The sequence below is a fragment of the Lissotriton vulgaris genome, chromosome 5, assembly GCF_964263255.1.
Source record: "Lissotriton vulgaris chromosome 5, aLisVul1.2, whole genome shotgun sequence".
Lineage (NCBI taxonomy): Eukaryota > Metazoa > Chordata > Amphibia > Caudata > Salamandridae > Lissotriton > Lissotriton vulgaris.
Genome location: NC_141693.1, coordinates 1,122,956,424 through 1,122,971,877, shown reverse-complemented (window position 1 = coordinate 1,122,971,877; position 15,454 = coordinate 1,122,956,424). Strand labels below are relative to the sequence as shown.

The 15,454-nt window shown below is 40.8% G+C and overlaps 1 protein-coding gene across 1 annotated transcript in view; it reads left to right on the top strand.

Annotated features, from left to right (window-relative positions):
• Positions 1-15,454, top strand: part of LOC147712075 (guanylate cyclase 2G-like) — a 427,466-nt gene that overhangs the window by 311,091 nt on the left and 100,921 nt on the right. Inside the window, exon 12 of the mRNA XM_086919591.1 lies at positions 3,426-3,594. Within this exon, the coding sequence (XP_086775717.1) occupies positions 3,426-3,594 (169 nt within the window). The remainder of the gene's footprint in view (positions 1-3,425; positions 3,595-15,454) is intronic.

Genomic DNA, 15,454 nt, shown 5'->3' with positions numbered 1-15,454 from the left:
CCTTGCAACATACTTTCAGAATATGGCAGATGGTATGTTATTGCTTATAATGAACGTTCATAGGATCACTCTTCCCTTAGTAAAACCTCTTAACTCCTGGAGTCATGCTCCTAAATCTGAAATGGATAGTATGGTTGTGGAAATAAAGATTAAAACAGAACCTGTAGTGCAAAGTTAAACAGACCAGCAAGCAGTTTACAACTTGTTACAACACATAATAGAATCAGTTTATTGTTAATCAAATTTAAAAAAGACTGTAGATCACATTGCATGTAGTGACATTTAGAGAAAGTCCTTCCTTCCTGTAATGTACTATGTACAAAAGGTAAATATACATTACAGTTGAGTAGAGATAGTAATTAGAGACCTCACATCTCATCAGTAATCAGGAAATGAAAGATTGATTTTCATTCTGGGATTACAGGAGTCCATGTATTATACAGAAATGTTGTCTAACATAACTATGGTGCTTAAAATATTGCTCACAAAAATATTGGCCACTGGATGTAAATTTTGTACTGTGAACTCTGAGATGGTGAGTTTGTTTTTGGATGATATTTAAATAAACAATGTTTATGCCACACAATATAGTGACAGTAGTATTCTGGTTCCATATCGTATATTTGACCAGTGGCGAAGCAATCTCATCCGGGGCCTGCCCCAGATATCCTGCTAGGGAAATGTCATGAACCAACTTCAGTTGGAAGAACACCAACACATGGGTGCTCCTGCCTCAAGGACCTTAGGATCGCAATACGTAAGACCATTCTCCAGAGGTTTCTCCATTTGCCTGGGCCTCAGCCTGCTTTGGTTGGCCCTCTAGGATAAGCCACTCCTGTGCTTTGCAGACCCTTGCCTTGGACAGACCTCCTTCAGTTTGCAATCAATTATGAGGCTATGAAAAGCAAAGATCCATTCATTTGTAGCAGTTCTCCCACCCTGTCATACTCTAGATGATCCCCAAAGTAATTTTGTCCAGTCACTTGATGTTTAGCTCTTGGTGCATGCTGCGCTTCCTGACACAGGCTTGTTGAGCGTGGCAGAGCGAGAAGACAGGCAGAGTGGCAGTTTATCTCTCCACTAGAATGGGACAGGCGCATTTCCAATCCCGTCTTTGCAGAAGCAATGTGCATAGCAACTCATCCAGATTCTTCAACGGAGAAACAAAAACAACTGGGAATATATATCGGAACACCTTTAATGGCGCTTCACTTCTGGCAATAATGCTCCCAAAATCTCAAGCATTTGTTGAGTCATTCTGATGATGTCCAGACCCCATGAGAGCTTGTATCAGAACTGTTCTTGATGGCTGTCCTTAACATGTCACAGGTGCGCTAATTTAAAAAGCCTTGAATGCCCGCTTGTGTTCAGGATGTACAATTCACACTGCTTGGCAAGTACTCTCACCCGGTTTATACTTTTAAAAGCTTGTGGGCTTATAGCGCAGGATGTACAATTTGAGCATGGGTAAATAGAGCTTGTGCAATTAGCATACAGGCTGATACCACCCGTCTTGGGTACGTGCACCTCCCATTTAACCAGCATCATGGTTGTATGCAGAGGCTTAGCTCCATCGCCTGATTTATCTGGGGTATCACTCTAGATACAATGCCAAACTTTTTACATGTAGGACATGCGCCAACCACACATTCAAGATTCAGGATGCAGTACATTCAACAAGGAAACACCCGTACACGGGGCCATAAACGACATAGGTACTCTCTACAAATGTAAATAGCAGTGACTTTATACAGTTATGACTTTCAGGCGTCTTCCACAGAAGCTGACATTTTCTACAAATGCAGGAGAATTTTTCAGCAAATATACTTTTGTGTGCAGAACTTTCCTGCTACACGTACGTTTTCAGAGCTTTGCCTCATTTAGCATTGTAGGGTTTTTATATTCACCCTTTTTTATTTTTTTTACTTCTCAAAGGTGTAACAAAATGCAGTTCTCAGGGAAAATACATTTGACAAAAGAGGTGGTTCTAGAACCCCAGGCCTTGAGAAGGGAAAAACTATTTTCACAAATGGGATGGATGCAAAATCAAGGAGTGAGTTAACATGCCTGCCCTTTTTACGAGAGAAAACTGGAGTGGCAAAGGTTCAGGCCGGTTGCACTTAGGTGTCAGTATTTTCTGTCAGTGTTTATATATTCAGATATCACCAAACGAGGTGAATATCTAGTTTTGGTAATGATTTCATTATTCAGAATATTTTTGTATAACATTTCTGTAGTAAAACTGTCAACAAGAAAACAGTTAGAAAGAGGGTCCAAGGGATATATAATTTAAAGACCCGCACCTGATTTAATCCCCAGCTACTACTTAATTTAAAACACACAAAACACAGGGGGTCTACTAGCTAAATTCTAAAGCTGCACTGTCACCGAGTCCACAGGATCTCGTAGTGCACATATCACATAAAGACAGTGTATTTCAGAAGAAAGAGAGAAGGGTGAACACTAGATGCATAGAATCGACCGGCACATCATGGGTTGTTCATACATGGCTGACTAATCCAAAGCAATTAGAAAAAGGTTTCCCATCAAATTGACTCAATGATCAGTCCTATCATATGACCAAACCCGGGTGCATAATAGGCTGGTCCCCTGATCATTGGGACATCAAACACCGCACCTTATTGCTGTTTTAGGATTTGGTCCACCAAAATAAACAAACCGTCCATGATGACTGATCTTTTGATGGTAAGGATAACAAGTGCAACGGAAAAATTAGTGACTTAAAATAGGATGGAATGTCCTCCTACTAACAACTTTATTCTATGGACTAGTACATTTCTAGACAGATATTTGTTACTGTCTCTCTTGCACTGTTCTGGTTTTTTAATTAGGAGGCGTGTCTTGTCCATTGAATAAAGTTGTTAGTAGGAGGACATTCCATCCTATTTTAAGTCACTAATTTTTCCGTTGCACTTACCATCAAAAGATCAGTCATCATGGACGGTTTGTTTATTTTGGTGGACCAAATCCTAAAACAGCAATAAGGTGCGGTGTTTGATGTCCCAATGATCAAGGGACCAGCCTATTATGCACCTGGGTTTGGCCAAATGATATGACTGATCATTGAGTCAATTTGATGGGAAACCTTTTTCTAATTGCTTTGGATTAGTCAGCCATGTACGAATAACCCATGATGTGCCGGTCGATTCTATGCATCTAGTGTTCACCCTTCTCTCTTTATTCTGAAATACGTTGTCTTTATGTGATATGTACACTACGAGATCCTGTGGACTCGGTGACAGTGCAGCTTTAGAATTTAGCTGGTAGACCCCTGTGTTTTGTGTGTTATAAATGTAGTAAAACTGTGCCACTTCTTTAATGCAGCCATATTATATAGTATTGGAACCTCTGTGCTATTCTCGTGTAAAATGTACCTGTTTTTGAGTCTTTTCTTTGTTTGGCAGGGAATGCTGTTCCTGCACAACAGCTCCTTAAAGTCACATGGAAACCTAAAGCCTACAAACTGCCTCATAGATAGTCGAATGCAGGTGAAACTGTCCGGATTTGGTTTATTGGAATTTAAGTATGGAGCCCTATCACGAACAATTATAACCAAAAATACAAAATTTGCAGGTGAGACGGGGAGACTATGATCTTTTAAATAATTGTGTCATTGTCCTCGAGAAGGTATATTTAGCAGTGTATGAAACCAATTGCTGGAGAAGGGTTACGGTAACAAGGATGATATCAGAAAATGTGCTACATTTAAAGGAATACCCAGTGAGAAATTGTATACGTCAGCCCGAACATGCTTTTCTTTTGTATGGACACCATGATAAAATATCTACTTGTTCTCTCAAAATTGACCGTTACTATAAATTAGTTGTATGAAACGAGGATAATATTAGACTAGACAGCGTACAGTCCACCTAGAATACTCACTTTCATTTGCTCTGTTGACGGTCTGTAGAGGCTATCCACAAATCAACTTAGTATCATTTATGTTTAACTGGATTCCAAAAGAGTGTAATAAAGCATAAAAAAATAATGCGCAAGGCAGACTCGAGAGAGAAAATGGAAAGAAAAAAGGACAGGAGCAAAACTTGCCCATATTCAAAACACCAACTCATATAACCAAAGAAATAAAAAACTGATTGAAGAAATTAAAAGTGATTAATACATGCTATCCTGAGAATAAAATCCTTGGTGTTATGGGGCTATAGCCCGACAATCTTTCTAGTGACAGCTGTATAGCACAATAATGTGAGAGTTTTTATTGACAGGGCCTTTTTTCCCGACAACTCCTAGGTCCTTGCCTCAAATGATCTGCGAAGTTGTCATTGTTAGAAGCAAAGTAAAACAGGAGGAAAATGTCGGGGAAAACTTTCCAGAAAAAGATTTGGTAGTACCAGTCACTATACAAGTACCCCAAATCTACAGAATAACACATATTCTCTGGAATTGTGTGAGGGGATGCCCGCTCGAATGAAAGATTCGGGCTTCCTGCTATCCCTGGACACATTTCTGGTAACTTGTAATAAGAGATTATGTGCTTACCTTCTTCGAAGTTACCTTTAGTAAGTTCAGAAATGTATTCCCCTTTAAGGGTAATTAAACTATGACATGTTTATCATTTCTTTTAATTTTCCTTATTGTTGGTTACTGATCAAAGGTCTCATAGGTCATCTGTATTAAGGTAAGCTATGTGTCCTTTTAATATTGACTTTCAGAGAGCCCTATAAGCAACTCCTTTTTCAGAGAAGCTCTCCGTTCTACCTGTTGGCTGGCACCAAGCCCATATCAAAGTCTGCTTCACCAGCTTCCTCTGCTGAAATAGCTGAAGCACACCCGCTCTCCTCTGTACTTTATTTCACTGTGAGCTCACAATACCTTTCATATCATTCAAAGGTCTGAAACAAATTAACATGTGCCATCCACTAGGTCCATCCTTTGCAAACAGTAAAGGCTCACAAAACACAACGTTGTTTATGTGTTCTAGTAGAGTTTTTTTGTTGTGTTTCTATCTAGGACCCTAATTCGATATTCCTGATTCATGCCCTTATGAGGTTATAATCAATAATATCCTGATAAAGGCATAAGAATCAGATCCATATTCAGTAATAGCCCATGCAGTCCAAAGCACAGCACGGCTACTCCCATCGACTCCTAGAAAGCACAACACGTTCTTTAAACAAACCAAGCCTCCAGCAGCCCGGTAAACCCCCCTTGCTTTTGTTTTGATTTGAACAAGAACTCCTGGAGTCCAGAAAGAACTGTTAGTTTTTAGTGACGTCTTATGTCCAACCTTAGGTCAAACTCGGCACCTTTCAGGTATAAATATACCAACAGTTGCTTAAGCAAACACACAGTGGTTTGGAGCAGAGCGGCCATCTACTTGCCCGAGAGCCCAGCTGATGCGAGAGCCCATGGAAGCCGCCCCTCCCGTTTGACGCACTGAGAGAGACGCTGTCTTTTTCTCTAGCCGAGAAAATTCAGCTCCGGTGTTTCCAGCCTACCCTTGCGGGTTGCTGGGAGATCAAGTCCAGAGGAAAGAGATACCAGACCTCCCACATTCTATTACCAAGGTACGGAGCTGACTAAACCCTTAAGAGAATTCTTGATGCAGATTCTTGGCAAAACAATCTTAACCAACTTAAACTTAAACTGCTACTTACTAACTCCTTCCCAAGTATTAGGCTTAGGTCAGGTAGACCGGGGTAGGCGTAGTTAGAAGCACCAGTTGAGTACGTTAGTCAAATGTTTTTATGTATGTATATATTTTATCTATTTTAAAGTATCATATGGCTAAGAAACCATATCAATGCTTTTACAGTATTATTTCATAATACTACTTTTACTGTGCGCACTTAACTTTATGATAAGTATTGCAATTGTGGCAATTCATTTCTCTTGCATGAGAAAGAAGACTGCTCAATAAATAATACCTTTTTATTGAACACGCCCATCTCTCTATTTCTCTGCACTATGGTGAAACTAAGTATGCACGGTTGACTGAGTGAAATAGCTGCCTATTGTTTTCACACGACTCTAGAGATATACTCTTATTCTGAGGGAGCAAAGTTGTCATGTTTATGCGGTTGTCAGAAACTGAATCCCTTCTCGTCTGAATCAGGGAAGATTAGCCCTTCCTATTCGTTCAAGAAAGTTTCTAGTGACCTCTGAGCTAGCTGGCGCAAACCTAAATTAAGTTTAACATAGTCAGTAGAGACCTAGATGACCTCTGTCCTACGTCTACACTGCTGTTTATGTTATTCTAATGCACAGAGCCTATTGGGAAAATAGGAACTACACTACATGGTGCCCAACGTTTGGTAAGGCGATAATCTAACGCAAGACACTAGAGTAACTCAGTCGTGCTTTTTCACACAGAACCCTTTCCCCGTAAAAACTTCAAAAGGCGTCTGGAGTGGGTGAAAGGTTAATATCCGCCGGAACTTAGTAGGATGAGAATCCTATGTATTAGTTTTTGGTTTGATCAACGTTAAAGGATACAGTGTTCCAAAATATTGTGCACCTAATCTTTGTTTCCTTGGAAACCTGCTCTGCAAACTTTCATTAAAACAATGTCGACTAACGTTTACAACAACGAAACCGGTGGAGCGGCAGTAGATGCGAATCAAACGGGTTTCGATGTTACAGGGTTTAATGAAAATAAACCGGGTGCAATTATCATCCCGGTAAATATAAGAAGAACTATAACTCTTAAACTTATAGAAAATGGACTGACATCATGAGGTGGTACAGTCATATTCGTGGTAGAGGCACATGAATATCGGCAGACAGAGGTATTCTATTCATGGATACATTTTCCAGCAGCAAATGCTGTGACAAAAGACTTCCACTATTACAAAATAGAGGAACCTCTGGATGAATACACTCCTTTCGAGGAGATCGAAATCCCACTAAATTACCAAGAGCACCTGCTCTGGTTTAATGACGCCGTAAAACATAATAATCACATCACCAGGCTCGGTCCACTAGGTAGACCAGGAGCAACGTGGCCGGTTCTAGCCAGCTACACACCACATCCAGACATTGATAAAATGTCAGACCGGGAACTTTTAGCTCAGCTAAAACTCTTAATTAAAATACATAGACAGTTGGTCCAATATGTCATGCGGACTTCAACAGTCCAACCCACAATTAATATTCCACAGCTGACCCCTCATCAGGGGAACACAAACAAAATCACACCACAGAACATACAATCATGTCTTGGTAAAGTACCCACGAAACGGGAACAAATTCCATTCTGGTTAGCACAAAAAATTACTCAAATAGAGGCAGTATTTCCAGATACTACTCCTACTGAGAAACACAGAATTCTGACTATCTGTCTTCCAATGGGGATCGCACCACATGTGAAAGACTGTGACACTTGGGGCACAGTCTTTGCTTCCATCTACACAAAAACACATGGTGTCCCGTCTATGGCGGTCATACCAGATGTACTAAGACAGATTCAAAATGAATACGGTCCAGAACCTGTTTTAACTTTGGGTATGAAATTACTGAAAGACTTCAAGCAGGTCTCGGCTATATTATTAGCCAACATAAAAGGAGAAGCAGCATCTGTGGCGATCCGCCAGAAATTGAAGGAAACAGATATAGCAGACCAACCATTTGAACTCGCCAGAATCAAAGAAAAATCCTATGAAGAACTAGGAAGAGATAGTTTGGGTGGGAAACAGGTAAAACCTCAACTAACTGAAAATCCTGAAGAAACATTTATTAAAAATAATTTAAAAACTCCAAAAAAGAGTTGGGATGGTAATAAACAATCCACTCCCAGGGAAAAACATTTCCAGTCCAGAGGAAGGTCTCCTCAGCGGAGAGAGAGATCTCCAGGCCGAGAAGACAAGTCTTCCCAAAGGGAGCCATCTGAAAAAAGATTTAACCTTAGAGATAGGGATAAAATAAGAAAACCTGACAGATATCAAGATGATGATACACGTCCTTCTCGATCCTTCTCACTCAATCTTTCTCGATCTTTCTCACAGAAATCGGAAAGAAGAGGACGGTCAGAACACAGAGAAGAGCACGTCAAGTCCAAAGACAAGGAACCTGCTCATCAAAGTAAAAAATTACAATTTCCCAGAAAGAAGGTAGCAAGTATTAAAATTAAACATGCCGAGAATTCTGAGGACACAACTGAAAAATGGAGAGTGGGCACAGACAATGCTAGACAGCGCAGCAGAAGTGACAATAGCTCGCAAGATCCTGATGAATCTTCTGGAGACAGTGGACACAAATGAATACATTCAGGTGGAAACTGCAGACACACGAGTTAGTGTGCCCCATAAACTATATGAAATAACATTACGTATAGAGGGAGATAGAACAAGGAAAATAAAAGGTCTGTTTTGGGAAAAACTTTCTAAAGGCTATGACATCCTGTTAGCTGAGAAAGACTGGCCACCAGAGTTTGTCAGGGAGTGCCCTCATGGCGAAGAAATGATTGTGCCTGCCTTCTCAAATCATATTCCGACTCATAAAAAATACACAGTGGCAAGAAAATGGGCAGTGGCCCAAGCTCCTGCTTTATACAAAAATCATGTAGGAAGGGATGAGGATTCTCCTCACCACAAAATCCAGTTAAAAAATCAGCCCACTGCACAAAGGCAGTACCCAGTTAAACAAGAAGCTAAAAAGCAAGTCAGGGAGATCTTAGATCAACTTGAATATCAAGGGGTGATCGAAACATGCACCTCTCAAATGAACAATCCTTTGTTTCCTGTCTCCAATTCAGACGATTCATATCGTCTAGTTTTGGACTACAGACACCTTAACTCCTGTTGTAAAACATTTGCAGTACAAAACTCACATAGTGCAACACTAATGAATAACATTGTGAACAAAAAATAAAACAACATTAGATATCTCTAATGGATTCTTCTGTCAAAACATTGCGCCTGAAAGCAGGTATTTGACCGCTTTCTCAATAATGGGATCGCAAAAACAATTTTGCCGACTCCCACAGGGATTCAAGAATAGCCCAGGATTATTCTCAGCAAGGGTAACAGAGTTACTACAAATATACGATGATGAGGCATTATCCTATGTTGATGACATCTATCTCACAGAAGATGGCCTGGAGACTAACTTAAAAAGAGTGAACACCATAATACTTGGGTTCGCATCAGAGGGTTACAAATTCAACTTTAAAAAGTCAAGAATTGCCCATCTAACTGTCCTATTTTTAGGATATGAATTATCAAGTGAAGGCAAGAGCTTGGCAGACAATTTCTTAGAGAAATGTGCTGTACTCCAAGCACCAAAAATGCTGAAGAATTTACAATCAATACTAGGTTTCCTGAATTTCGGAAGAACATACATTCTAAATTATGCAGAGAGGGTTAAACCTCTCTATGAATTAATAAGACCAGATTTCAAACAAATCAATTGGACTCCGAAACACACAGAGATTTTGAGATCATTGCAAACAGAAATGTTAACTAAAACAAAATTACAAACTCGCGAAAACATACGCAATCTTGTAATCCGAGTCATCCCAAGAAGATTCAGATTCACATGCCTGACCTCTAATTAGGGAGAAACGGTACCTATAGCTTACAAATCAAATTTGTGCACTCAAGTTGAAATGAAATTCAGCTCTACAGAAAAAATTCTGACAGCAGTTCAAACTGCTGTAGCAAAAGAAAGAGCCCTAGCACAAGGTAAACGAATAATAATCGTTACACCGGTACCTGCCTTAGAAACAGTAACAAAAGCAAGCATTCCAAATGCTAAAGCATTACATCCGAGATGGATACAAGGGGTTAATTCTCTTGCTGCAACAGACGTAGTATATGAATTTGATCCTAATTTAAAAACACAAGAATTTCTCCAATATGAATATGAATGTCCTCTGCCGACTGAAATCCTGCCTCTGGAACATTACGGTTGTATACTATATACAGATGGATCAGCACAAGCCGCAGTTGGGGGTAAACAAGCATATAGTGCTGCATGCGCGATAGTTAAAGGTCGCTGGCACTCTGGTAAATTCAAACCGGTGATCACCAAAACTGAATCACTCAGAAACTGTTCAGCTCAGCGAGCTGAAATAAGATCTTTAAAGATGGCGCTTGATAATGCGGATCGCGAATTCCCCACACTAATAGTGTGTGATTCGTATTTCTGCGTCAAATCATACAACAGTGATATGCAGACATGGAGTAAAAACGGTTACTAAGATGACACAGGTGCCACAATAGAGTATAAAACGCTTTGGTAACAAGTAGTTCTTGTAAAGAAAGAACTACGAAAGACTCACGTGATACACGCACTGTGTCATCGACGTGATGGCGTTCACGCTGCAGGGAATTCATTGGCTAACACAGCCACAGCGGAAGCGGTTCAACTGGCTTCCATAGCCACTAAAAAGCGTTCAGAAAAACAAATAGATGGGGAAACCATGCTAGTGGTAAAAGCCTCATTAAAAGGCGATTATGCAGCATTACCTCTCAACTATCCACTCAGTAATACATACATAATTGATGCAAACTCCGTTCCTTTTGCTCAAATCCCTGGAGTGGGGGATAGAGTAATTCCAAACACGAGCCCAAGAATCTTCTTGCTACAAGAAGCACACATGGGATTGGGTCTGAGGCACCAAGAGATCCTGAAATCTCTGATGGAATTACAATCAGAGTACTGGTGGCCGGGAATGAGCGTAGATATCTACAATTTTGCCAAACATTGTAAGGACTGCACAGAGTTTGCAGTTGTGAACCGGACCAGCCAATAGCCCAGATACCACAATTAGATAGCATCAGGCTATCTATAGCGCACAAATCCAGTCGGAGAAATGCGTCCCCATAATTATTAAGGCTGAATTCACTTAAAAATGTAGACCCCAGCACTCGGCTGACGCCAGAACTGTTATAAAAGATTTGCGAGTCTTTATCGGCACATACGCAATTGGCATGCTACATTCTGATCAGGGTCCTGCGTTTAGCTCTCAAGCTTACAAAGAGGCCATGAACGGCATGGGCATTGCATTGCGGTACTCTTCTCCCTTCCATCCTGAGGGAAATGCGGTAGTGGAAAGAAAAAACCGGGACATAAAGCAATCTATAACGGCGAGGGTATTAGGTTCGGGTGACGGGTGGGTCAAATATTTAACAAGTGTCCAAAGTAGTCTTAATAATCTGCAAAGAAATTCTCTAAAAGGTCTCACTCCATACGAACTTTTGTTCAGAACTAGAATGCACATTCAGGATCTTGATTGTCACGCTTCAGTGGTAGAAGAAAAATACTTTGATATCAAAGATCGTTTGGCTGTTTTACAGGATTTAAATGAAACAAGAAAAAACCTGAGTAACATAAAGTTGAAACAACAGCCGACAGCCACTGTAGAAAAACCACCTGTCCCGGCAAGACCTGTCTGGATTCTAAAGATTGGGGATCTGGTCAGAGAGAAGATCGTGGTAAAGAAGGAATGTGGGCCATCTTATAGAAAAGCAGCACCTGTCTTAGATATCAGTGAAACAAGATCAGTTGTACTACCGCCCCTTGCTGGTAAAAAGGAGAACAGAGTTGTATCCATCAACCTGGTAAAACCACAATCATGTGGCCAATAATAAGTAGTAGGCCAAGTGTACTCCCAAGAAATAACAGAATACCGAAATTTGCTACAATCCAAGAGGCTCATACTGAGAGACTAATCACATTTGATAAACCTGCAGTGAATAACAAAGGACTATGCAATAGTGCCATGGAACTAGTGCCTCTTGAAACCCAAATTGCAACAGTTCGTCAAGAAACACCAGTCTACAATGATGTAGCCCCTGACTATGCTAATGAAACAAAGAAAAATGCAAAAGCAAATGAAAATCCGGAAAAAATTCCAACAATTGACAGAACTGCATCTGGCTACTTCATCAATTTCGACGACTTCTCTGAAGATCCAAGCGAGCATGAAGAAACGCCTCCAACAAAAACTTTCAAAGACAAAGTAATTGAACTTTTTCACCAACTAAAAGAAACATATCTGATTTAACCATGGATTGAATTTTGAATTGTGTTAGGTGTGCTTTCTCTCCTGCTTTGGCTCATCATGGTTCTATGATTGGGAAAATTCATTGATGGAAAATATAGTACAATGGACACAGCAAGTCAGAACATCAACTTGGTCCTAAAGCCTCACACATCCTCCCACATTGAGAAAAGAGAACTGTCATCAGTAAACATCTCAGCCAATCCAATACCTGGTGGGGTAGCATGCGACAGAACTGATTATGACATTTTGGCCCGGTTGAGCTCTTGAAATATCCACACCAGTTTAAGGTTTCATTAAGTGACTTTGTGACACCAAGTACCTTCTCTGATGATTGGGACTTTGAAAACATTAATAATATGATGTCAGATTTAGTAATGTCAGCCAAATTTACAGAACATGATTACTTACAGGGTTCATCGAATTATGAAGAGTTATACTTTTATAATCATTATGGTGATCACTATTTGCATACAACTGCTCAGCCTAGAAATGTTTTATCGTATAACCAATGGGAACACTGTCCAACTCCACCAAAAGGCAGTTCGAAAACCTTTTATGAGAAATTCCAGTTCTTCTCAGGGTTTAATAACAGTGATCCAGAAACGTTTTATTTTAAAATGTTATTTAGGACAGGAATGAAAACAATGTTGACAAATACTAAATTGATTTATTCTGAAAAATGTTATGATAAAATGTCTACATTTGGTTTCGAATTTTGGAAAAACACCATTGAAACAAAAACAATCTGGGGTTCCAAAGATTGGCAAGTACAAGGCCTAGAGGCATTATTTAGGGCCTGCATCATCCCAGAACAAATGATATTCTTGAATGACACAATTCAACAAACTACTTGTCTTGGCCTATATAAGATAAAAGACTTAAATACACTGTCTATTCCGAAACCCATAACTGATAGTGACAGCACTACAGATGTGGAGATAGACGTATCCCATATTTTACACCAAAGAAGAACACATCCTGATTGGAAAAAGTGGTTGATCTAGCCAACAGACACGAATAACTGTCAAGATAGATTCCTGAACAAAACACAGGGGTTCAAAATGACCAGACCAGACCCAAGATACTCCCCGAGACAACATCCTGGGATAGTTACAACATACAGTGTAGGGAAACTATGCCTTGAGTGGCTAGAGAAATCCACACTGGCTGAAATTAAGCAACACTTGACTTTACTTAAAGACGGTGCTGATTTGCGTGATTTCATATTGGGACCCCGCAAACAGCGTCAAAAACGTTTCATAGCGGCCGGTATATATGCTGCGTATAACGAAGCTTGGAAAGTAATGCAAATTGAAACAGCAGAAAAAATACGAGAAATTGATCGTATAAATTTGGAAAAATCACTTTCTGTAGTGGACAATGGGTTAACGACTCTGTCCTCCAGAATACATTCACTGGACAGCATTGTATCATCTGCTTTTTATATAATAGCAAACAAAACAGGTGATGGACCGAATGTGGATCAATGTCACACATTCACCCCAGTCCGAAGATCTGGGCCCAAATCCATCATTTTTTTGCACTCCACACCACCCTGGGTTAGACAATGGCGATATGCAAATCAACTCTGACCCTGTGCCCCATGGGAACAGTCCAGTCCGAACTACAAAAGCCATGTCCTTCCCAGAACGGAATCATGCTTCCGAGGACCGGACCGGTTTCGAGGTAACACCTCTCATCAGCCCGGCTAGCTTGACTCCAGTGGTGTGGAGTGCCTGGGACCCACGTCTGAGCATCCTCAGCGCACTTAGGGCGGAATTTGCAAACAAAACAGGTGATGGACCGAATGTGGATCAATGTCACACATTCACCCCAGTCCGAAGATCTGGGCCCAAATCCATCGTTTTTTTGCACTTCACACCACCCTGGGTTAGACAATGACGATATGCAAATCAGCTCTGACCCTGTGCCCCATGGGAACAGTCCAGTCCGAACTACAAAAGCCATATCCTTCCCAGAACGGAATCAAGCATCCGAGGACCGGACTGGTTTCGAGGTAACACCTCTAATCAGCCCGGATCCACATTCGGTCCATCACCTGTTGTGTTTGCATATTCCGCCCTAAGTGCGCTGGGGATGCCCAGACGTGGGTCCCAGGCACTCCACACCACTGGAGTTAAGCTAGCCGGGCTGATGAGAGGTGTTACCTCGAAACCGGTCCGGTCCTCGGATGCTTGATTCCGTTCTGGGAAGGACATGGCTTACTGAAATACTAAGCCAAATCTCAAACATGTCTGATACCAGTGGCATCGCACATGTATTTAAGACAGTTTTTTCTGGAGTGTTAGCACCCTTTGAAACAGTTCTGGGCATCTTCCCGATTTTTGTCCATTCTGTGTTTGGTGGCCTACCCTTAATCTTGGGACTCGTGGCAGGAATTTTATTTTTGCTCCTTCTGCATCGATATGGCAAGCCAATCCGCAGACAAGACTCCAGCAACGATGGAAGAAACGATCCTAGCAATACGATACCGAGACCGTATCACTAAGGTCCTCGGATTGGCCCGGCTAAGAGATCTGAATACAACCTAGTTTCTTTCATTTAGGCCAATCTGGCAGAATTGCATCTTACCTGTGCTACGATGTCTGCTATGCGGAGAAGAATGCGTGTTGGACGTCTGTATTACACTACTATCAGCAGTACCAAAGGATATCGATACTTTGCTAGGTCCTGTAACGACTCATGCATCGTGTTGTCCCCAGCGGCTACCCATTCTGATGACGGCATTCGTTGAGACTTCACCACTACGAACAGGTGGCGGTGAGGTACGAGAGGAAAGCAGCACCAAACAGGTACAATCTTCTGTGAGCATTGCTGATCCAAACATCGATGATTGCAATCACGCAGAGAACTGCACAGTTGCAGTAGTTTTGAACTTGGTCGAACTTTCACCTGATGTTGTAGACCAATTTTCTGCGAGTCTGTCTGAAATGATGTTCTCTCCAGTCAACGAGAATAACTCTTGAAAAAAACAATGAGCACACAGCGTTCCCTGAACTCTGAATTCAGCCTTCAGTTTTTGATAAACAAAGCTACAGAAAATATTTGGAAGTATTTTTCCCCTGAAGGCGAAATTATTTTTGTCCATTTTCCAAAATATTTACCTTATTTTGGCACATGGTACTCTGCTTAAAGTAGAACTATTCTTAGAGAACAGAGCTTCTATTTTAAGGATACAAGAGACAATATTTTACATCAGCCTCTAGCACATATACAGCATTTTGTATAAATATGTGATGGAATGGTCTCGACCTTCTTTTCTGTATTCAGAGCCATTTCATGTGTAATTTTCGCAATTCATTCAGCTGATATATATATGCATTTAGCTGAATGATGACACTGCTTGAAAAGCGTACAGTGCCAATACTAATTTTCGTGTATTTACCATATTCCATTTCAAATGCGAAATATGTATTTTGGGGTGAGTTGGAAAACACACATGCATCG